The sequence below is a fragment of the Corylus avellana genome, chromosome ca8 (genome assembly GCF_901000735.1).
Source record: "Corylus avellana chromosome ca8, CavTom2PMs-1.0".
In the NCBI taxonomy this organism is placed as follows: domain Eukaryota; kingdom Viridiplantae; phylum Streptophyta; class Magnoliopsida; order Fagales; family Betulaceae; genus Corylus; species Corylus avellana.
In genome coordinates this window covers 3483883-3505305 of record NC_081548.1, presented here as the reverse complement: position 1 = coordinate 3505305, position 21423 = coordinate 3483883, and the positions used below count along the sequence as shown (strand labels likewise).

General features: G+C 35.8%; 3 protein-coding genes across 3 annotated transcripts; all 3 read right to left on the bottom strand.

Moving 5' to 3' along the window:
• Positions 1-777: 777 nt before the first annotated feature.
• On the bottom strand, positions 778-5378 carry LOC132190435 (probable glycosyltransferase At5g25310). The gene is made up of 4 exons (XM_059605426.1): positions 5015-5378; positions 4536-4705; positions 2528-2879; positions 778-1494 (listed from the first exon to the last, which is right to left on the bottom strand). The coding sequence occupies exons 1-4, from the start codon at positions 5267-5269 to the stop codon at positions 826-828; spliced, it is 1446 nt and encodes a 481-aa protein (XP_059461409.1). The 5' UTR covers positions 5270-5378; the 3' UTR covers positions 778-825.
• Positions 5379-7536: 2158 nt separating this feature from the next.
• Positions 7537-10411, bottom strand: LOC132189604 (probable glycosyltransferase At5g11130). Its single transcript, XM_059604351.1, has 4 exons — positions 10235-10411; positions 9945-10111; positions 8305-8659; positions 7537-8199 (listed from the first exon to the last, which is right to left on the bottom strand). The coding sequence occupies exons 1-4, from the start codon at positions 10409-10411 to the stop codon at positions 7537-7539; spliced, it is 1362 nt and encodes a 453-aa protein (XP_059460334.1).
• Positions 10412-13610: 3199 nt separating this feature from the next.
• LOC132189719 (probable sucrose-phosphate synthase 1) lies at positions 13611-20805 on the bottom strand. The gene is made up of 13 exons (XM_059604497.1): positions 20428-20805; positions 20236-20325; positions 19416-19657; positions 19126-19189; positions 18278-18976; positions 18031-18147; positions 17727-17858; positions 17378-17554; positions 16747-16800; positions 16598-16660; positions 15541-16497; positions 15158-15285; positions 13611-13998 (listed from the first exon to the last, which is right to left on the bottom strand). The coding sequence occupies exons 1-13, from the start codon at positions 20611-20613 to the stop codon at positions 13725-13727; spliced, it is 3183 nt and encodes a 1060-aa protein (XP_059460480.1). The 5' UTR covers positions 20614-20805; the 3' UTR covers positions 13611-13724.
• Between the last annotated feature and the right edge of the window lie 618 nt (positions 20806-21423).

Below are 21423 nucleotides of genomic sequence, written 5' to 3'. Positions count from 1 at the left end.
GTAGATAACTAAAATAGAGAATTCCATGTATAAAATATAAAAATAGGGGTGTTCACGCGGTTTTTATTAACCGCTTTATATATATATATATAATAAGTTTTGTGTTCCTTGTTCGGGATATCTACTCTAAGGCTTTTTAACAACTTAGTTTTCCTTGATTTTCATATTTGTATTACTTTGGGTTAAGAATTTGATCATCCAGATTTTTTTATAACTATGTTCTTATTTATTTATTTATTATATGATCAGCTCATTTTGGAGCAAGCCCAATGTAGTATATCGCAACCTATATACTTATTAAATAGTGCATATTTTGATGCCAAAAAGGCACATAAAAGGCCAAAAAGGGCAAAATAAGCCAAAAACTAAAAATTCAACCAACAGGCAAAAAAAAAAAAAAAACTTGGAAAGGAAAAAAAAAAAAAGTGGAAAAAAAAATGTAAAGAGAGCCCCAAAAAAGCCTAATTTTCAAATTCAACCCAAAAAGAAAGTCCGAAAAAAGCCCAAAAAAGCGGTGCCAAATGCGGTTAACCGCTAACCGGGTGGTTAGCGAAAGTGGTTAGTAAAATGTACTAACCGCTTAAGCATTTGCGGTTAGCGGTTTTAGCCATTAAGCGCTAACCGCAATTGCATGATCACCCCTAATAAAAAAAGCTAGTTTTCTTATAGCTAAAATAAAGAATAAATTTGTTAAGTCAGATATAAATAATCTCATCCAAGCATTGGGTCAACCAAGAGATTAGTTTGAACCTCAACTAATTAATTAACCCACTCCACATAATTAGACATTTGTTTGATTTCTTTCAAGTAGGTGTATATACACATCTATTGATCAAGCTTTATATTTAATCTCCTAAGCCATATAGAGTGTAAAATCATATGAAACACATCAAATCTTTTAGCCGGCTTGTTCAACACAAAATGCCTCCTCACAAGCCTCACACCCTTCTTAAGCTTCCTATACCTTGCCTCCGGAACTGCACTCAACACCTCCTTCAGTCTTGGAATCTCCGACACATCCACTGTAATCGAAAACGCCTCCCACCGCAACACATCACTGAAGGGCAACACATAACTCTTTGATAAAATCACCGGCACACATTCGGCGTAAATGGCCTCCACAATTCTGGGGCTGGCCACTTCATGCCCGCTAGGGCACAGACAAAACCTAGACTGAAGCATCAAGGAGTAGTAGTCTAGGTCTTTCGGGAGGTATTCGTAGACGCGGAGGTCGTTGTCACGGTTTTTCCAATGGTGGAGAAGGATTGGCCGGATTGGGCCGTGGACTCCGCCGGCGAAGAAGGCAAGGTGAGGACGTGAGGTATTGTCCGGTGGAGGAGTAGCGATTTTGGGAGATACTTTGCCGCTGTAGAGGTGAATTTCAGGGAGGCTAATGTCTTTTTGAGGGTTGAAGCCTTCGGAGGAGTTGGCATTGCAAAGGACTCGGATGGATGTGTTGTAGAGGAAGGGATTGCCCCCCGAAGCAATGGGACCCTGCAATTGTTGTAAAAGTAAATCAATCAATATTCGGACCATTAGTTTCTGTAGTTCATCCTCTTGCTTTCACTAATTAATGGATAATTTGGCATGGTTAGCTTGAAAAGGCATGTTCAAATAGATAATGCTAAAAAATCACATTTTTATCGCAATCATGATATAACCGTCTTAACTAACTACCTTTAGATTAGTATATATATATATCACATTTTTATCGCAATCATGATATAACCGTCTTAACTAACTACCTTTAGATTAGTATATATATATATATATATATAATACTAAAATAAGAAAGAGAAAGAAAAGAGAGAGCGTTAGCGAAGAGAAACGTATTAACTACATCTTATATAATCACGGTCTCTTATATTTGTTGAGTTTTTTTAAACTATTACATAGATTTCTATTTATAGAGAGAGAAAAAGTACTGGACAAAAAATCCTAGACTAAACCTTAGAATATATAAAGAAACATAATAAAGTAGAATAATATTAAGAATAAGATCAAATATTCTAACACAAAATTTACTCGGAAATTCTTTTTATTATATTTTCATTGGTTGCAAAACTTTCATTATTCGATTTTCAAAAAATTGAGTAGTGTTTATATTTTTGCTACAAATTATATATATATATATATATATATATATAGTTTAAAAAAGAAATAAAAAATATGTGTGTTGCGCAAGATATTTTGGTATTGTTTTATTGAAAAGTAATTCTATATATGTTAATGTACGTAATAATTAATGTCAATCAACACTTAAATTTTTATTTATTTTTATCAAGAATTAATCTAAAAATTATTTGCAAGTGGATTGCAATATTTCTCTTTATTCAAATTATGATCCGAAAGATAGTATGGTCAGTCAAGGGGCAAGTTTTTCTTCTGTACCAAAAATCTGTGGATGGCCACTTCAGTTGTAAAAATTATGAGTGCGCATTGAGAGTGATGCATGCACGCTTAAAAGACCAAGAAAATGATGTGAGAAAATGGAAAGGGAATTAAAGAAGCTAGCTAGGAAACTCACCCAATCATGACAGGAAAGCATGAAATGGTCCGCCCCACGAGTTCTATTCCAGAAGGGGTACCTCATGGAAACCACTCTCACATAATCAGAGACAAACTCCAGTAGAGGGTTGTGATTGTGAGAGAGACTTTGGTAGAGGTACTTCACCATCCACGTCACGCTGAAGGGCATGAAGTAAACGTGAGCCCGGCGGGGATCCCTCGTCCTGAAATTCCCATTACCGTGCTCCATCTCGTGGATGAATCTCCCTTCGATGCTGTAGATGTCCTTGCATGGACCATCGTGGGTGATGGGTAGGTCCCCTTCCGGGTACACGTACACCTTGAATCTTCTTTCCATCTCTAAATAGCTCCTGAAAGTTTTGGGATTGGAGAACGACAGAGGTGAACAAATAATAAATATGTTTCTACATGATGATAATGCATGATGCATGTGCATTGAGTGATTTGGGCGCCACGCCACTCTTATTGTAGGTTGTCGGAGTTAATCATTACTGTTTACATCAATAATCAATGAATATTACATCCAAGTTAATTAAGATTCTACAACTTCTAATTAATGATGAATTCATGATAATGACAATAGCGGTTATGAAGAGAAACTGTAGGTTAATATGTTAAATAAATCTTTGATTGTTGGGCTAATTACATGTCTTTGATGGTTTCCAATTGGGCCTGAGCGCTATGATTTACGTACTATTCTGAAAGTGTGAGATATATCCAAGTGACTGAGCAATAAGAACTGATCAGGTAACAATTTGATTGGTGGGCTCACATATCCTTGATGGTCCCAACCCATTTAATTATACCATGTTACTATTACTATTAACATTAAAACTAATTTGATTTTCTCTTCTTTTTGATAATAGTAAAAATTAATAAAAAAAATATTTTAAATGAAATAATGAAAGTAAAATTATAAGTAACATAAAGAGTGAGACGTAGGTGCAAGTAGAATATGATATCACAAGATAAACTCTACAGCTGATCGAGTATTTGAGTCTACTTCTATTCTTTCTTATCTAAAGTATCACACTACACTTGAGTTTGTATCAATTACAAACTCTACAGCTGAGTATTAAAAAATATTTTCAATTACAAAATCATATTAAAAAATATGATTTACAAGATAAACTCTACAACTGAGTATTTGAGTCTACTAGCTAATTCTATTCTATCTTATCACACTTATTTATATCTATATCAATCTAGCTCCTTGTTCTTAGGATTCTATCTTGAGTTTGAGTTGGAGTTTGACTTGGAATGCGTTTGTTCTTAAAATCTTAAGAATTTTTAGATTTAATCACCATAATATTTAATCTATGAGAGCTGATGAGATGCAACGAATTAAGAAAATCTCAAAAATCTTTTGAGATATAATTATTGAAATGACAAATTTGAACCATTAAATATTCAAATAATAATTAAAATCTTAAAAATTCAACCCTAAACTTAAAACCTAACGCGTTTTAATCTGGAATTTCCGACTTTTTTAGAACCCCATATCATAAAAGGTAAAGAGTGGCCACGATTATCCATTACGTTCTCGCAATAATTAAGTAGCGAAGGACCACTTTTTTCAATGGCAATGATCATAGCCAAGTGAAATATTGAGTACGTGCGCACTTTAGCTCACCTATCTAGCGTTTAATACAAGAAATTCCCCCATTAAAACCCAACCATGAAAAAAAAAAAGAAAAAAAAAAAAAGTAGATTAAAATGATCGAAGTGAAGAACAGGTGCACAGGCAGGCTGGATCGAGGTGACTTAGAAGCAAAGCAGTTCAAAGCTTTCAACAACTTTAAATTCCATCTTTTGTAGAGAAATGTTATTTAATTATTAAAATTTTATACAATTGTAATATAATCAAATTATTATTATTTTTTTATAAGTACTAATTTAAAAGTCAATTTGTATAGCAGAATACAAGATAGATTTATTTTTTAATATTTTTTCTTAGATTTTTTATTTTTCAAAAAAAATTAAATAACAACCGGTAAAGGGCTTACTGGTAAAATGTGCGGGAGTTACGATAGACAATCCCGGAGGGTACGTAATCGTCGCCTTTGACGGTTGCTGAGAGATTGAGCTTTGAAGCTGCTGATCTGCGAATCGAAGCTCGTGCGTGTGCGAGTCCTTGTTCCAGCTCTTGCTCTCTGCTAAGTTTCACTTTCTTTCTCTGTGTAACACACACACACACACACACACATATATATATATATAGTATCAGATAAATTAACATGATAATTAATTAAACATATGGAACAACAAAATTGATCAAGAGAGAAAATTAATCAACCAAATTCGAAAAGAAATTCGATATACAGAGATAAAGGAGATTTTGATCAAGCAAATATTGCCTATATCTCCCTCCCTCCCTCTGTATATATAAGAATTTCCAAACAAACTGAGTTTGATTAAAGAACATATATATATATATATATATATATAGAGAGAGAGAGAGAGAGAGAGAGGATGTGGAACGTACTACTAAGGTTCGGTTCCCGAACCGGTTAATGTAAAAACCGGTAGGCGAATCACCGGTACCGACAGCTCGGACTTGATCATCGCTATTGATCTTCTTTTGCAACTCCACCATTGGTACGGAGAACTCCGACTTCGGGGGCGCGGAGAAGCTCACCAGCGTACTGAAAAAAGGGCGTGAGAGAATCGAAACGATGAGGATCGAAGCCACGCAGAGCGACGAGAGTATAGTAACAGAGCATCCGGGGTAAGCTCCCATTCTCAGTCTATGGCTTCGGTGTTTGGTTGCTCGGATTCTGTTTTCTCGAGAAAGCCAGGGAAAAACGGTTTGGAAAGTTAAATTATCGGAGGCTGGAGACTCCTACTGGTCTCTCCCTCTCCCAGTCTCTCTTCTATCTCTCCCTGAGAGTCAAAATTTAAAGACCGAAAGAAAGTGTGAGGGAGGAGGTGAATGTACGGCTTTACCCCTGTGCATCAATTCGGAGCAATGAAAATAGTCGTGTGCTGCGCGCGCTCGTAACTGAACACGTAAGTGTAGGCTGTGTTTGTTTTGGGGCTCCGTAACTTATTTTCCCGCCATAACGGGGGCTTTGCCCAAAGTTTCCAAATTTGCACCCTCGGTGCTTTCTTTTTTCGCTAATTACGAATCTATCTTTATTTGAAACAAACGTAAAATTAACTAGGGTTTTTGGGTCAAATTTATAAAGAGGAAAAGATAATAAGTTGTTGTATTTATTTTTTTCTTTTCAAAAAAATTTAAATAGTAGATAGAATAGAGTTTGGATTCAAACATAATATATTATCATGATAAATGGGTTTGAATGAGTCAATATCGTCCAAACATTTTTCATAATTCATATGGATTCTTCATGGTAAATTTTTAAAAAATATGGATAAAGATAAATGAGAGATAAAATAAATAAATAAACAACGTACACAAATATAAAGACTTGACATTGGAAGTCATCCTCTTCGTTGTGCCGCATGTTTATCAGTAATGATGTGTTTCACGTTCATTCATCATATTCATTTTATACTGATTAGCGTGTAGCGTAATACGTCAAATTTGCTAGTGTAAAATGTGCATGATCAATAAATTAGTGTAAAGAATAACATTATTCTATATATGTTGAAGAGAATTAATACAAAATTAATTTATTTTTAGAAATATATATATTTATAAAAATAAAAAAATAAAAAAAAATTTTCGGAGGACTCGATCCTCAACGGTTTGCCCGTGTGTACGCTTGAATGATGATCACATACAAATAATTGACATCATGGGGCCATGTGGAATTTAACAACCAATTACATGAAGTACTGAGGAGTCATGGTATATATTGAGACAGATTTCCAAACCCATTTGTTACGTCAACTTTATTTTTAGTGGTACTACCTTTAATTAATTTGTTGGAATTATTCTTATCCGGTCAATAAAAGTTTAGGTACGTACATGATAATTGATAATTAAACTTTAGGATTTATATATTTCATATGGTTGATGGCTCTATATGGGTATAGCTAGCTGTTTGAAAAACTATTGACAATGTGACATATATAATGGGTCCCATGTGGAATTTTATAGGTAATTTGCATGTGGAAGACTTGAAGCCTGGATTCCTTGGATTGAGATAAACTTTTGAGAGAATAACTTTAATCGGGTCAAGGTGTAAATTTGGTATTTTGTACATTCAAATCGAATAGAAAGCATATAGTTCAGTTTGAAATATTTAAAAATAATATAACTATTCACACCAAATAATTTTTCTTCTCTTGACAAAATACTTATTATCAAAACTACCAACAAAACCACCGGAGCCACCGTCTTGGTTGGTTTTTGAGACTTTAGTATTGGGGCTCGGAGGTAGGTGATGGGCATCAACCCCCATACATGCATGGTCTTACAGCTTTGCGAAGGCCTGTGTTTTTGAAAAACAGTTGCTCGAGCTTGGTCACTACGACCTCCTTTGTGAGGAGGCACCCCCTTCTCTCAAAATTATGAGGCTATTTGCCGAGTTCCTTAAAATAGTCATCCAAGCCTGGTCACTACGACCTCCTTTGTGAGGAGGCACCCCCTTCTCTCGAAGTTATGAGGCTATTTTGCCGAGTTCCTTAAAGAGAGTTGTCTTGCCCCCTATGTATTCTCTACCTACCTACCTGTGTTGGTTTCGGGTGCAGGTTAGAATGAATGGAAAAATCTATGGTATTGATTTCTCTTCAATTAAAGATATAGTTTACATTTTCATCTATATTGTATTTGGTGTTTTTACATGATGTGTCAAATTTCTAAAATGAAGTTTTACATACTTGAATTTTCTTTTACGAGGCAAATACAAATTTAAAGGCAACAACTAGGCATCAAAAATCGAAATAATATTATTTCATAACAACAATTAAAGCGCAAATTATTCACCAAAATAAACTTTCAAATACATGCAATGTTTTCTCTTTTCATATGAGTTAATTATTATATATTTTACACGTACCTATGAATATTGTACATAACAACCTTAATTGAAGCTACCATCACGATGGGTACCTCATATTAAGCCTCCTGAGCCACACTGAATGCATGATCATGTGAATTAAATCATATGGCTTAGCCGGCCTATTGAGCACAAAATGCTTTTGCACCTGGATAACCCTCTTTTGCTTTGCTAAATACTCATCATCCGGAATTTCTTGCAAAATTTTCTTAATTTCGGGTATCTTTGCAACTGGAATATGAACCGAAAATTGGCTCCAATTGAGAACATCACTGAATGGCAGCACATAGTTATCGGATATGATCACCGGGACACATCCGGCATGTATGGAGTCGACCACCCTAGGGCTTGCAACTTCGTACCCACTAGGGCACAAGCAAAACCTGCTTTGTCCCATTAACTCGGAGTAATTTGCGGTCTTAGGGAGATAATCGTGCACTTGGATATCAGTGTCTTTGTCTTTCCAGTGCCTAAATAGCATCTTCCTTACATACCCGTGATCATGGCCGGCGAAAAAGGCAAAGACCGAACGGTTTTTCGGGGGCTGGCCAAGGCTTAGTGGGTGCAATACCTGTCCGTGGACTTGAACTTCAGGTAAGGAGACGTCTCTCACCGGTCGAAACCCCTCTGAAGAGTTGGCATTGCAGAGAACCCTAATGAAGTGTTTGTAAAGCTTAGGGTCGGTTTCTGAAACACACGGTGCCTGAAATATGATCACATGAAACTAATTATTTATTTATATTTGTTAATTTGTAAATAATTTGTAGTAAAAGCTGCAATACTCGTAACTGAGATGAATAGGGCGTACCCAGTCATGACAAGAAACGAAAAAATGGTCAGCACCACTGCTTTGATTCCAATAAGGGTATTTCTTTGATATGGATGAAATGTAGTCCTTGACAATGTTCTGAAGACGTAGACGGGAATAATTGACGTAAGGCCTATAGACGAATTGGATGATATTGACAACACTAACGGGAAGAAAAAATGCAGTAGCCTCATCAGGGTTCTTGGCAGCAAATGAACTCTTTCCACTTTCCAATTCTTCAATGAAATGCCCTTCAATTGAGTATATGCTGCTCATTGGCCCATAGTGAAAGAGGGGCAGCTCTCCTTCCTTGTATGCCCACACTTTGAATCGCTTCAACATCTCTTTATGGCTCCTGATCATCATCATGCACATCAAACAATTAATTATTAATGTTATTCATCATATATATATATTCCATTATGAAATATTTCAGGGTAGTTAAATATTCTAAGTGTAAGACCTCATTTGTTGAAAAATGAATTTTGAGTCCACACTTAAAAAAAAGAAAGTTAATTATATATTAATTAAATGATTATATAACCTTTTATATATATATATATATAAACTTAAGCTCTTGAGATAACAAGCGGTTTAACAAAAATTTGATTCTAACTACATATATATAGTAAATGAAGATATATATACTACTTTGGCATTCAAAAGGAGTTGAGACCCTTCACTATTATCACTTCCTCAAAACCCTAATCACCATCACCAAAAGAAGAAAGAGAATAGAAGAACTTGATCAAGATTGGCTGTGAGAATAGAAACATGATCCTCTCCATTTCACTATAAAATCTAACAGTGTATATATATATTGTTTACATTGTCAGGTAATTTAAAATTTTTAAATAATGTGATATCATGTATATATGTGTAGATTCCATAAAATTTAATCCAAACTATAAAATAGTTTCTCCATTTTGGAGAGGATTTTATTTCCATGCTATTAGGATTTATCATTAAATGCCCAATAGGGGGATCATCTTAATTAAAGGCGATTTCCTGGTCTAGGGCATAAAAATAAAGAATCTAAAGATTGTGACAGATAACAAGTACATACATAAAGAACTATTCCAGAAAGGGGAATGCGAGGTACTCTTTTCTTGTGTCCCCATATATAATCCTAGGTAGATATTATTTTATAAAATAAAAAAGAAAAGTTGTTCTTATTTCTCTCGCTTGATTTTTATAAAATAATATTCACCTAGGACCAGAATAACGACACAAGAAGAACACCCGAAGAATACCTAAAATTTCCTAGAAGGAAACTAAGAATAGAACTTATGAACAATACCTTCACCAGATCATGAGATTACAGGTAGAGTGCAGAAAATTGCAGGCTAAGAGAAGTAGGCAAAAAAAGTCAAATCCTATTTCAATGAGGCACTCCAAATATCTCTGGATCTTAATGGTAATCCTAGTTGGTTGAGACCACCCATGATATATAATTGATGTGAACCTTTTGAACCAACAATAACAAGATATATCTCTTTGACTTTCAAGTCACTTGATTAACCAGCTGCTAACATCCTAAATTTCCCCAAACATTGTCAGTTGTCGTCTACCCAACCAGGATCCTGATTGGATGCATTATACTAATTAAAGAGATAATTAAGAAGGGGAAAAATCTTAACTGATAAAAGGCATAAGGGTTTATGTAGAGTGACCCTCTGGGGAAAAAATCCTCTACATCCTCCTTGGTGTAGGAGCCATATGTTCGTGATCGAGCTGCTTGCCTTATTGCCGACCGAGCTCTTCCCAATTCCATTTCTATTCTCTCAGAACGACTCATTGCATGCAACTGTACATTACATTATAATAAACAAAAATGTAAACAAATTAAACCAACAAAAGAAAAACGACATAGCTTTAATTAATTATCTTCTTTTGTCTCTTCTTCATTTTATCTCAGTTTCTCACTTACGGTGGTGTTTCTGCTTCTTCTTCCATTGTAGAAATCTCCTGAACCCTGAGTGTGATTGGAAAGTGAAAGCCAAGGAGGTGAAAAGAAGTGGAAGTGATGGTTGATGAAGGAGAAGAAGAGGATGAGAAAGAGAGAAGGGTATATCAAAAATGGGATGGCGCTACTCAATTCACCCATGTCTACATATACAAAGTTCTTCTCTTCTCTTCTCTTCTCTTCTCTTCTCTTTCTTCTTTTGGTGATGGTGATTAGGGTTTTTGAGGAAGTGATAAAGTTCTTCTTTTGGTGATGGTGATTAGGGTTAATTTGAATATCAAAGTAGGATATCTTCTTCTTCTGCTATAGTAGGATGTTACGTGAGGGAAGATAAAGATGAAGTTGTTGTAGATGAGCTTCAGTAGTGTGATTTATTTCCTATTTTTATGTGAACCCATTGGTAATTGGAATCCAACCTGATAACATACCAAGATTTTCAAAATAAAAACGAATGCATGCACATCAAGCGGCTAAATAATCTGACCCTACTGTTATGATCATGCATGATCACTAATTAGGTGCATATGGGTGTATATTAAACTCCTTATCTTACCCTCCAATTCTCTTGGTTAGGATTTAATTAATGTTGTTGGATAAATGAGGCCACATGATTATTTAAATTTTTTTAAATGGTGTGCCAATATATATCACATAACATTATCTACACCATTAAATACAACAATATTAAATCTTGCTTCTTATCACAATTTAATTTACGTATTAGGGTATTGGCCAAAGATTGAGATGGATCCCCTATAATTAGAGACTTTCTGCGATTGTCAATTCTCTTAGCAAACAATTGTGAGAGACCACCTACTTGATTAAATTAGTGTTCGAGAAATTCCCTACAAAATTGATTTAGCCAGCTGATAGCGTGATAGAAAATAATAGAAGCAACAATGTCTTCTATTCGAATGAATCACAAGCCAACGCTTGAAAAGGAACGAGATTAGACGATAGAGGCATTCAATCAACAAAAGGCGCCAACAAATTTCAGCAAAGAAGGAAATGATAACAAGAAATGGCAAGCTAAAACCCAAAATATATTGGAAAGTAACAACATCAAACTAGAATCAACACTAAACGAATTCCCATACGTGGATGGCAGACAAAATCAACTCGCACAGAGAAGCGCTCCCCTATTTGTCCATGAGAATCACGTTTATTCTTTCCAGGCCTAAGGATTGAGTTTCCATAATCAAAAGGCAAAGAGAATTATAGGAGATCCTGATTCATTGCCCAATAACAAAATTTTCCGTACTTTCAAGGAATATACATTTGACAAGTTAATCAACAACAATTTGACAGAAACCGAGCCACGACCTCGAGGGGTAAAACCTAAAAACTGCTCCAACATCCTCCAAGTGAAAGGTACCTTGCTATTGTAGGACTAAGCCGACAGACCATCACCATATGTAGGGGTGTCAATGCGGACGGTTTCGCTAACCGCTATAACCGCTAATCGCTAACCCTTATAACCGCTAACCGCTTAACTATATTAACTGCTAACCGCCTAACCACTATAACCGCCTAGCGGTTAACGGTTAGCGGTTATTGGGTTTACTAACCGTAACTGCTAACCGTCTTTTTATATAATATATTTTTATAATTATAATTATAAAAATATTTATACATATAACATAATCACTTGATCATTAAATTATAATTTTTTTAAAAAATAATTAAATCACAATTTGAGTATTAATATATTATCACTATAATTTATATGATTATATCATATAATCACTTGATCATTAAATCACAATTTTTTTTTTAAAATAATTAAATCACAATTTGAGTATTAATATATTATCACTATAATTTATATAATTATATCAAATGATCAATTGATCACTAAATCATTTGATTATATAATAACAAATTATACATATATAATATGACATAACTCGTAAGTATACCAATTCATACTAATACAACAATTAAATATCTAGAGACTTATTTTCAATATATGTTATAAACTTATAAGTCTATATAAGTCTACATATGCATATGAATAATATTATAAATGTATAATACTAATACTTAATCATATGATTAAATGACAATTCAAATACTTTATTCAAGACTTCAAGTGAATCATATTATTAATGTACAATGATGATATGATTCGTATAATATCAAATTAAGTAATTGACATTGGATTAAATAATGACCAATGTGTTACTTATAAACACAATTTAAGTATTAATATATTATCATTATATGTATCATTATATGTTGTGACAGTTATTTGAATTCTGAACTTTTTTTTATATGTTGTGTTGAATTTTTTTTTAATATGTTGTTTTTTTTTTTAAAAAAAAAAAAAAAAAAAAAAAAAGGTTAGCCGGTTATGATTTAATATTTAAGGAAATTTTTTTAAAGTACAAGTAAATGTAAATTTTGAGTCAAATATTTTTTATTTTTCAATATGGGCTATTTTTATAGCAATTGGGCCCAAGAACACACTAAAAATACAATAAATAAATAAATAATTAAAGCCCAAAAAACGTCCAAAAAGCCTAATTTTGAAAAAGTGATTAACGGGCGGTTATCTATTTCACTAACCGTTAACCGGCGGTTAACCGCTAGGCGGTTAGTAAAATCTACTAACCGCCTTGACACCTCCATATGTAGATGCCCGTACCTAATTGTTGCAGTATCATATCACCATATGTAGTGACCAAAAAGCCTCACTACTCACTGTACTGTTAGGTGTTCCTGCTGGGAAAGTATGGTGTCCAGTCAAGAGTCGCCTAACTTCTCTTGAAGAAGATGCAACGACGGCCACTACATATATATATGTTTTATACAAATAAATTGCTTTATAATTGAATGAAGGCAATGAAAATAGTTTCATCACAAACGCACTTCCATTAACATTCACATGTAAATCAAGCCTTCACATACATCTAGATCAGACGCGAAGAGCAATTATACAAACGCACAATTTTTTTTTTTTTTTTTTTAATACCATATATAAAAGAAGAATTAAAATACAAAAGACAAACCAAAAAAACCCACCTTGCCCCTGTTACAACTTTGTAGAACATGTTACGATTAAAGTACCAAAGTTTTAGGCAAGAAAGGAAACACGGCCGAAGGGTGATGGAATAAAGATTAGACAACGGATCACAAGGAAGGCTTTGGTTTGTGTCATGTTCCTGTGCACATGATGCAAGCTAGGGGTGTCCCCAATTGCTAATCTGACACTCCAGCTTGCGTCTTGGGCATACCGGACACACACGCCATACTTCATGAGAAACCCACACCCCCCGGCCCCCCGAACAAAATACTCATTTGGTAGAAAGTTTCCGAAATGAGAAGATTTTGAAAGGAAGGGTGTGGGTATGAAGATGACAGCAAAAGCCAAACCACGAATATAATAAACAGCCAGACATTCAGTGCAAAATTATAGGCTCCAACGCACCGGGAGCTCATAAGCTGGAATATTCTATCCCTTGAGAACCCCTAGTTTCTCCAATGACACTCTAATGTCGTGGCTGCTGCATCCCTCAGCTTGAACAACATTGGGACTGTCAGATGGCAAAACATGTTCTAGAGGATAATTTCTGTTAGCGTGGAGCATTCGAGCGCCGGTACCAACTCCCTTCAATAACAGTGTTTTATGGACGCCGCCAAGCAATCCCTCATAATCCGTGTCCCCACATTCTCCCACAAAGACCACAGTATTTGACAGGTCCATGCCCCAGCGGACATACAGATACCTGGATATTGGTATAAAAAAAAATATCAAAGAGTCATATAAGAGAGACTAGACACAGATGATTTTCCATTATTAATCACAAACCAAAATTCTAGGTAAATCAAAATAGGGTAACTTCAAACAGAGTTCATAAAATTGAAAAAGCTACGAGTAAGCAAGTGGCTCACTTTTTGCTACAAGAATCTTGAGATGAAATTATATATATAGTGGACCTTAAGGCAGAGTATAATTGTAGAGATCAAAATTTGAGAGCTTCTGGAATAACTTTCATAAGGATTATGATGATTCAGCTAATAGAATCCCCCCAATATTGCTCAACAACTCAAAGCTAAAACCTCTTCAAAAATACATATGTAAACCTGCCTACAGACCCATAATTTTTTAGGCTGTGCTGAAGATTGGGATTTTACCTATATTGGTAGTTTGGATCAGGATTGAAGGCCTTGCTCAACTAAACAAAGACTTCTGAAGACAACTAAAATTCAGCTACTCAAACCCTATACTTGCCAGTCAATTTTGCCATGGGTTATATTTTCTCCTGAAACATGGGCAATTAATCACCTCTAACAGCCTTGGTCCACTATATTTCTGCTATATTTATTCTCATTCTGTACTCAAAACTGGTAACACCTTTAATTTCGTCCAACTTGCATTTACTTTTTATTTTATACCATTTACCTCAGCGGCTCATAAATCTAAAAAACCCAAGTCACCTATACTCATGTCATGGACAAATCATTTAGCAACCAACAATTTATACCACAAATCAAGGCTGGTGATCGAGGACACTGGTAACGCCCCATGAGAGCTACACGTGTGCAAATCTAATTCAAATGCCCGAGCATTGATGAAAATTATGCCAATTCCTCTTGGGGCCTTTGAGTGAGTATTATAAATTAGCAGCACCTCTTTATTTGATTTCTGACCTGCCTTTATGCTTTTGAAACTTTTGCATTTCATAATATGTACTGAACAGTTAACTACTAAAATATGCATTGCATTCTTCAATATGATTTTGCAAACAACTATTAGATAATATAAAGTGGATTTGCGAACAACTATTAGATAAGATAAAGTGCCAAGGAAAAAGAAGAAAAAACAGCAGAGAAGCTAGGAGAGCTGGAAAAAATTTAAAAAACAGGAAACCTCCGCATGTATACCTGAGGGCTTGAATTCTGGAAGCCAACACAGGGATTACATTCAGCTTTGAACCATTTTGACTATATATAACGTGGCATCGGAGAGCCTGAATTCTCATCAATTTTCGGAGTTCCTTAACTGGGGGGATCTGTGATGGAAAAGTAGTTACTAAAACAATTTGAAAATTACAAAAACAAGCATCAGTGAGCAACTACCCTCATGACATATTAAAAAAAAATTCCAGCTAAAAATAAATTGCTTTAAAAACTTAGTGTGTGACGTCACCCTATATCTGTGTGTGTGTGTGTGAGAGAGAGAGAGAGAGAGAGGCTGGCTAGGGGATAACACAACTTTTGCCCCAAGTCCTTTGACATAAGAAATATATATATATAAGAAATATTACCAATGACAGGTCTTTCGCTTTAAATGCAAAGCAATGCGTAGACGATCCTGATTCATCTTCAGTAACAATTTGTCCTTCTTCTCCCTTTCTGTCACTGATAGAAGCAGCCCAACGGACCAAAGTCTTCCTCAAACCTTCTCCACCCCATCGGTATTCAGTGTGTGAACGATAATCAGAGTCGACTACAAAGGGAAGCCCAGAAGGGCTGTCCTCAGAGCTTGACGATGGATAATAGAGCTCACCACCACTGTTACAGATAAAAGCATCAAATTCTGATGGGCTTATGCCTCCTGAGACCAAAAGAGAGTGCATGTCAGATATGGTCAAGGCCGTTGACAATATGAACCCTATGGATCCTGCATCCCCGTCCTTCCCTGCTACCTCAACAACTGTTGCAATAATTTCAAGAAGATCTGAGGTTGTATCACAATCCACGGCAATTACGAAAATATACTTCCTCCTTCTCAGTAACGGAAATTTACTAGTGCCAACATTATTGTCTGCTTTTCTCGTGGACTCAGTCTTTTGTGTGTCTCCTATAATACCCTTGGACAATGTCAAAATAGCATTTTCTGCTCTACTCTTTCCCTCAAGAGCATTTTCTTCAGTATCTAAAACATTATCAAGAGTGGAACCGCCTTCATTTTTCTCGCCATCCAATGAAAGCTTCAAGTTTAAAGATATATCATGTATATCTCTCAAGGAGTCACCAGGTGAATCCGATTCTGAATTTTCAAAGTCAGACTCACTTCTTTGCCATTGTGGTTGCCTCGGTCTGCAACTGACTATTCGAGATAAGTATGTCTTACAATGCTCAGGCCATGAGAAAAGGTGAATATTTTTCAGTCCATTCTGTCGGCATCTCGCCCAAAGTTGCTTGTCTGAAACAAGCTTCAGAAGAGCATCGGCAATACACTGCTGATCATGGGGATCAACAAGTAGACCGTTGTCAAGAACCTGTAATAAGCCCATCATCAGTATAATTTAGCTAGAATGAACCAATAAAAAAATGTGATATTCCTTCTAAGTAATAGGAAGGCTCCACCAATGGACACACCCTATGAATATCCACTGGACCCCCATTTTTTGTGGCAACAATTGGCAAACCATAAGCTGCGGCCTGCACAGAAGTGGAGCAAGTGTTGGATTTTGTATTTAACAACACCCACAACGTAAAAGTGTTCTGAAAAAAATAAAGACAAGCACCTCAATTAAAGTAAGCCCAAATGGCTCAATGAAAGCTGGATTGATGAAAACACCCTACAAAAACAAAATAATAGAAATGATAGGTCAAACAACACAAGTACTAGAGAAATGTGAGCCAAATAAATACGGTGAAAAGATTAATAACTTCAAGTGAGAGAGAAACAAAGTAGAGGACTTGAATTAATGAGCACTCTTGCTAATATATAAAATTGTTATTTAACCCATTAATCAGCTCTCTTGCTAATATAATAGATTGTTATTTAACCCTCAACATTTCCAATACAACAAAAATTTCAATATACCCAAGGTACAGATTACAATACTTCTGCTATGCCCTAATACATTAATGCAGGGTGTCCTACTTACTTGAGCCGTCTTTTTGCGGTAATACTTCTCATAAAGAGAATCGACAGTGACTTTCACAATTCTATACAGAAATTAGACGGCAAAAACAAAAGATAGCCACCAGAGCCAAGGGGAAATTATATATCAAAATGAAGACACCACTGAATGATGCTAATTAAACCACATTGTATGACAATATATTTTTCTTCACGCACTTTAACCAGTTCAATCCCACTCTCACAACAATTTGAAAAATCGATCATCAATTCGAGATTAGAAACAGTACCTTTGTTTTTGCTGCTAGACGATAAATGTCAGGAACATCAGACTGCTTGTGGTGTTTAGGATATGCCACTTGCCCATACAGATCATATTTGTCAATCAGCTTAAGAATTGAAAGAAGCACAGATGCATTTGTGCTAGACATTTCATCAATATCTTCACGGTTTCCCATTATTAATGTCTGCAACAACATTTAAAAAAAAAAAAAAGAAGTTAAACCATTGGGATACAACTTGCACTTGAGACATCTTGAGGAAAAAACAGGGGAAAAAACTGAAAGATAAAGCCTTTTCAATTGGTCAGAAAAATCAAAATCTATGTAGAGGCAGGTGCATTCAAGGATTACAACAGACAAGGTTAGCAAGCTCCCTCAATGGGCGGCATTCTCCAAATGCTTTGACTAAAGTTGTAATATTCTTTTTAGGGTCTGCTCTGGCAAGTGCAAGTATCATAGGCTTGCGTGGATTGGAAAAGAAACGCATAATCTGCCAAATCAAATCACCAGGATTAATATTACAATTAAAATTCCTACTGCACCAAGAAAATATTTCTCGACAAATTATTTGCTGTAGGACAATCAAAATAAAAAGGGGTGGCAATTTATAGGTTCTCACACAACCACAAACCAAACAATGGTGAAGAAAGACTAGTCATAACCTCGGACCAAATCGGTGGGTCAGGAGAAGCAGGATCATCGTCATTTCTTTCCACATCCCCATCCGTATCACCATCATGTGGAACAATATGGTGAAATTCCATTCCAGGAGGAATTACCTGGACAATGATATGGCATTTTAAATAAAAGTAATAGCAAGTTAGTGAAACCAAATCAAACTTGCTTTAGATGCAGAAAGAATCCTCTTAAGTTTAATAATGAACATTGAAGCAGTATCTTAACACTTACAACCATGCGAGGCATAAACCTGCCGTGACAGCTCACACCCCTTCTTATCCTTACTCTCAGTTTGCGTTCTAGTACAGGATCAAAACCATCATAAAGGCGCCATTGCTCTTCTATCTCCTGTCTAGTGCTTGTTATAACAATTTCAGAGGCATCAAGAGATAGCTCCTCAGCTTCTATCCGCCGCATTATTTTGTATGTCAAATTAATCTCTTCTCTTGATTGCCGTCCTTGCTTTAAAAGTTGTTCAAGCTTATCTCGGCCTAGTGAGTGGCCGGTAAAAAGCATAGGTACATTTAAAGCTCCAGACAGAAGAGCAGCAGAGTCACCTGCATCTGCATAATGTCCATGAATTGCAACAGGCCAGACTGGTTGCCCGCCACCAATTTGCTCACCCAGAACTTTGGACATCTGTAGGATGTGGTAGAGTGCACCATCAACAAACTCAGGAATGTATGGCCAAAGTTGTTCTTTAGGAATATATTTATCTTTCGGGCCAAATGGTATACGGATTATATATGCCCCACCACTTTCCCCAAGCTCCTGCATTGAATTCTCAGAGTTTCTTGTATTCAACATTTCTGTTGGTTCACCATAACTCCAATCTACATCTGGAGCTGATATTTGTCTTGTCAGCAAGTCCACCCGGTAAACACCTGGCATTGTACCTAAGGCCCTTGCAAGTTCTACCACGTACTTGACCTGGGAATAAGGAAACATCATTCCAACTCCACATAAGTAATAGGTCATTTTGCAGTTCTCATAGATGGATGTCCTTACATATCATTGAATAACTGCAAAAGCACATAAAAAATTATTTTGCAAATAAAATGTTGTTGCCAAAAAGTTACCTGGCCCCCTGTATCAGAATCACGACCAAGCTCCATGTTTTCACCTCGTATCAGGCCATGAAGGCTGCATAAATACTGTTTGTTAAAAAAAAAAAAAAAACTAAACACCATCATGAATGGCAGAAATATCATAAGCTTTTTCTTTCAAATATCAGAACTAAATTTGTGTCTATTTCTATAAACAAAAAACGGCTTTCAGAATACGCCCCCTTAAAGCCTTATAAGAAGTTAATACAACCCCATAAAACTTTATAAAGAGTTAAGGCAAGAAAAAGAAATTTAGTTCATGCCTTATTAAGACAATGTAGAGTTTCTTCTCCTTGTGCTGATTGGCCCAGTTCTCCATCACATCAACGGAATTGATCCTAGGCATCCTTCCTTTAGTGCTATCACCATGAGCCGAAATATCACTAACCACATCTCCTTTTTCTCCTTCAGACAAGTCTTCCGACATATCAGCCGTCGCGTCTCTACGGCCTCTTTCCCGTTCAATACGGCGTTTAGCTGTGCGGTGAGCTTCCTCTCCCTCAAGCTAATCAAGAATCATCATCAGCACAAAATATTAAAAATGCACAAGTAATGTAAGTCACATATTGTGAAGTTCCCTTTCTACATTTTCTGTAAGGAAACGTTTTCATATCCTCTGTTTTTAGTTCAAAACATAAAGTAAGCGATCAGGAAAACAACTAAAGAGAAATTGGATCCAGATGATCAATAGACTTTTTCGCGACCATGAAACTTAACGTATTCAAAATCTCAAACAGCACAATCACTCATCAAATTACTCCAAAATTAAGAATAAATTGTAACAATCATCGAGCATTCATCTCCCAAAATTAGCATAATCATTCAGTAAAACTTCAAACAGCTCAGTCAAGCACACATTTATGCACGGGTAATAGTGGAAAACCATAAAAACAAAAAGTGCAACTTTTCAAATTTTCGAATTTAAACATATAAAAGACAATCGTAGTCAATTATCAACCACCACACTGATCAAGCAGTGAAATTTCCAGATTAAAACATACTAAAAAAGTGATTCGCATGGTGATCGTGATGGAACCGTTTCAAATTTTAAAAAAAAAAAAAAAAATGGAGGAACTCAACTACCTGCTTCTTCTTGCGAACCAAATTCCAAATCCGCCAGCACATGTTCTCCAATCTCGTATTCCTCTCCTGCGGACTCCTCGTCGCCGCGGCCTCAAACAATGGAAAACCAAGCGAAATCAAAATCAAACAATGCAAAAACGAAAGAGCATGCAAAAACATTTAGAAAGAGAAAATTATAGAAAGAGAAGGTACTCGGAGCCAGGAGCGGTGGAGATCGGTCTCATCGAAGCCGGTGATGACCTCCTCGACGAAGTAGCGGGTGGGGCTGAAATTGCCTCGCTCTCGGAGCAACAGCGACGACTTCTTGGCGTCGCCGAGGCCCGGCCCAACGTCGAGGATCGCCTCCAGATAGCTGTTTATCCAGTCATTTCCCGCCATTTCCCAAAGCCTCTATCTCTGTTCTCAGAGCCACAATGCGAGACTTTTGTACACGCACAGAGAGAGTCAGAGAGACGGTTATGGCGCTGTGATTCTCATTTACACGTACGTAAGATGCGAGTGAGAGTGGAGGACTTGGTAGTTTAGTTAGGAGGGAGAGGTGGCATCAGAGAAATTCATATTCTTATTAAGCGATCGATTTCTCTCGAAAGAACTTTCACTTTCTTGGGATTCGATATTCTCACCGCTTACTTTCTTTCCTCCACACCGCAGTAACGTGAATGCGACGAAACTTTTAAATATAAAATGAACACTCGTGTCTGTTTGGTATCCTTCCAAAAATTGATTTGACTTTTAAATTATTATTAAATTAAAATTTAATAATAATTTATTATAAATTTAATAATATTTTTGAAAAACACGTCATTTTGAGAAAATATAACAAAGATAGGAATTTTCTTTTTAACATTGTTTTTTAAAAATAAACCAGAAATGATTTTTTTTTATAGGGAAAATGGTTAAATTGGTTTACGTGGTTTCAAGTTGTGACAAATGGCTTCATGGGTTTTTAAATTAGCTAAACACCATATGGGGTAATAAAAAATAAAAAATAAAAAAAATAAAAACCCAATTGATCCTTAACATTAAAAAGTTGACAAAATTCGTTAATGAGTCACATTAACCCTAATCATATCGACACATTATATATAAATGAAGGGAGTAGTTGAGCCACTCCCTTTGTCAATTGGGTGGGGGTTCCGAACCATTCCCAATAACTATGAAGGTGATCCGGCTACCTTCAAGTTATTT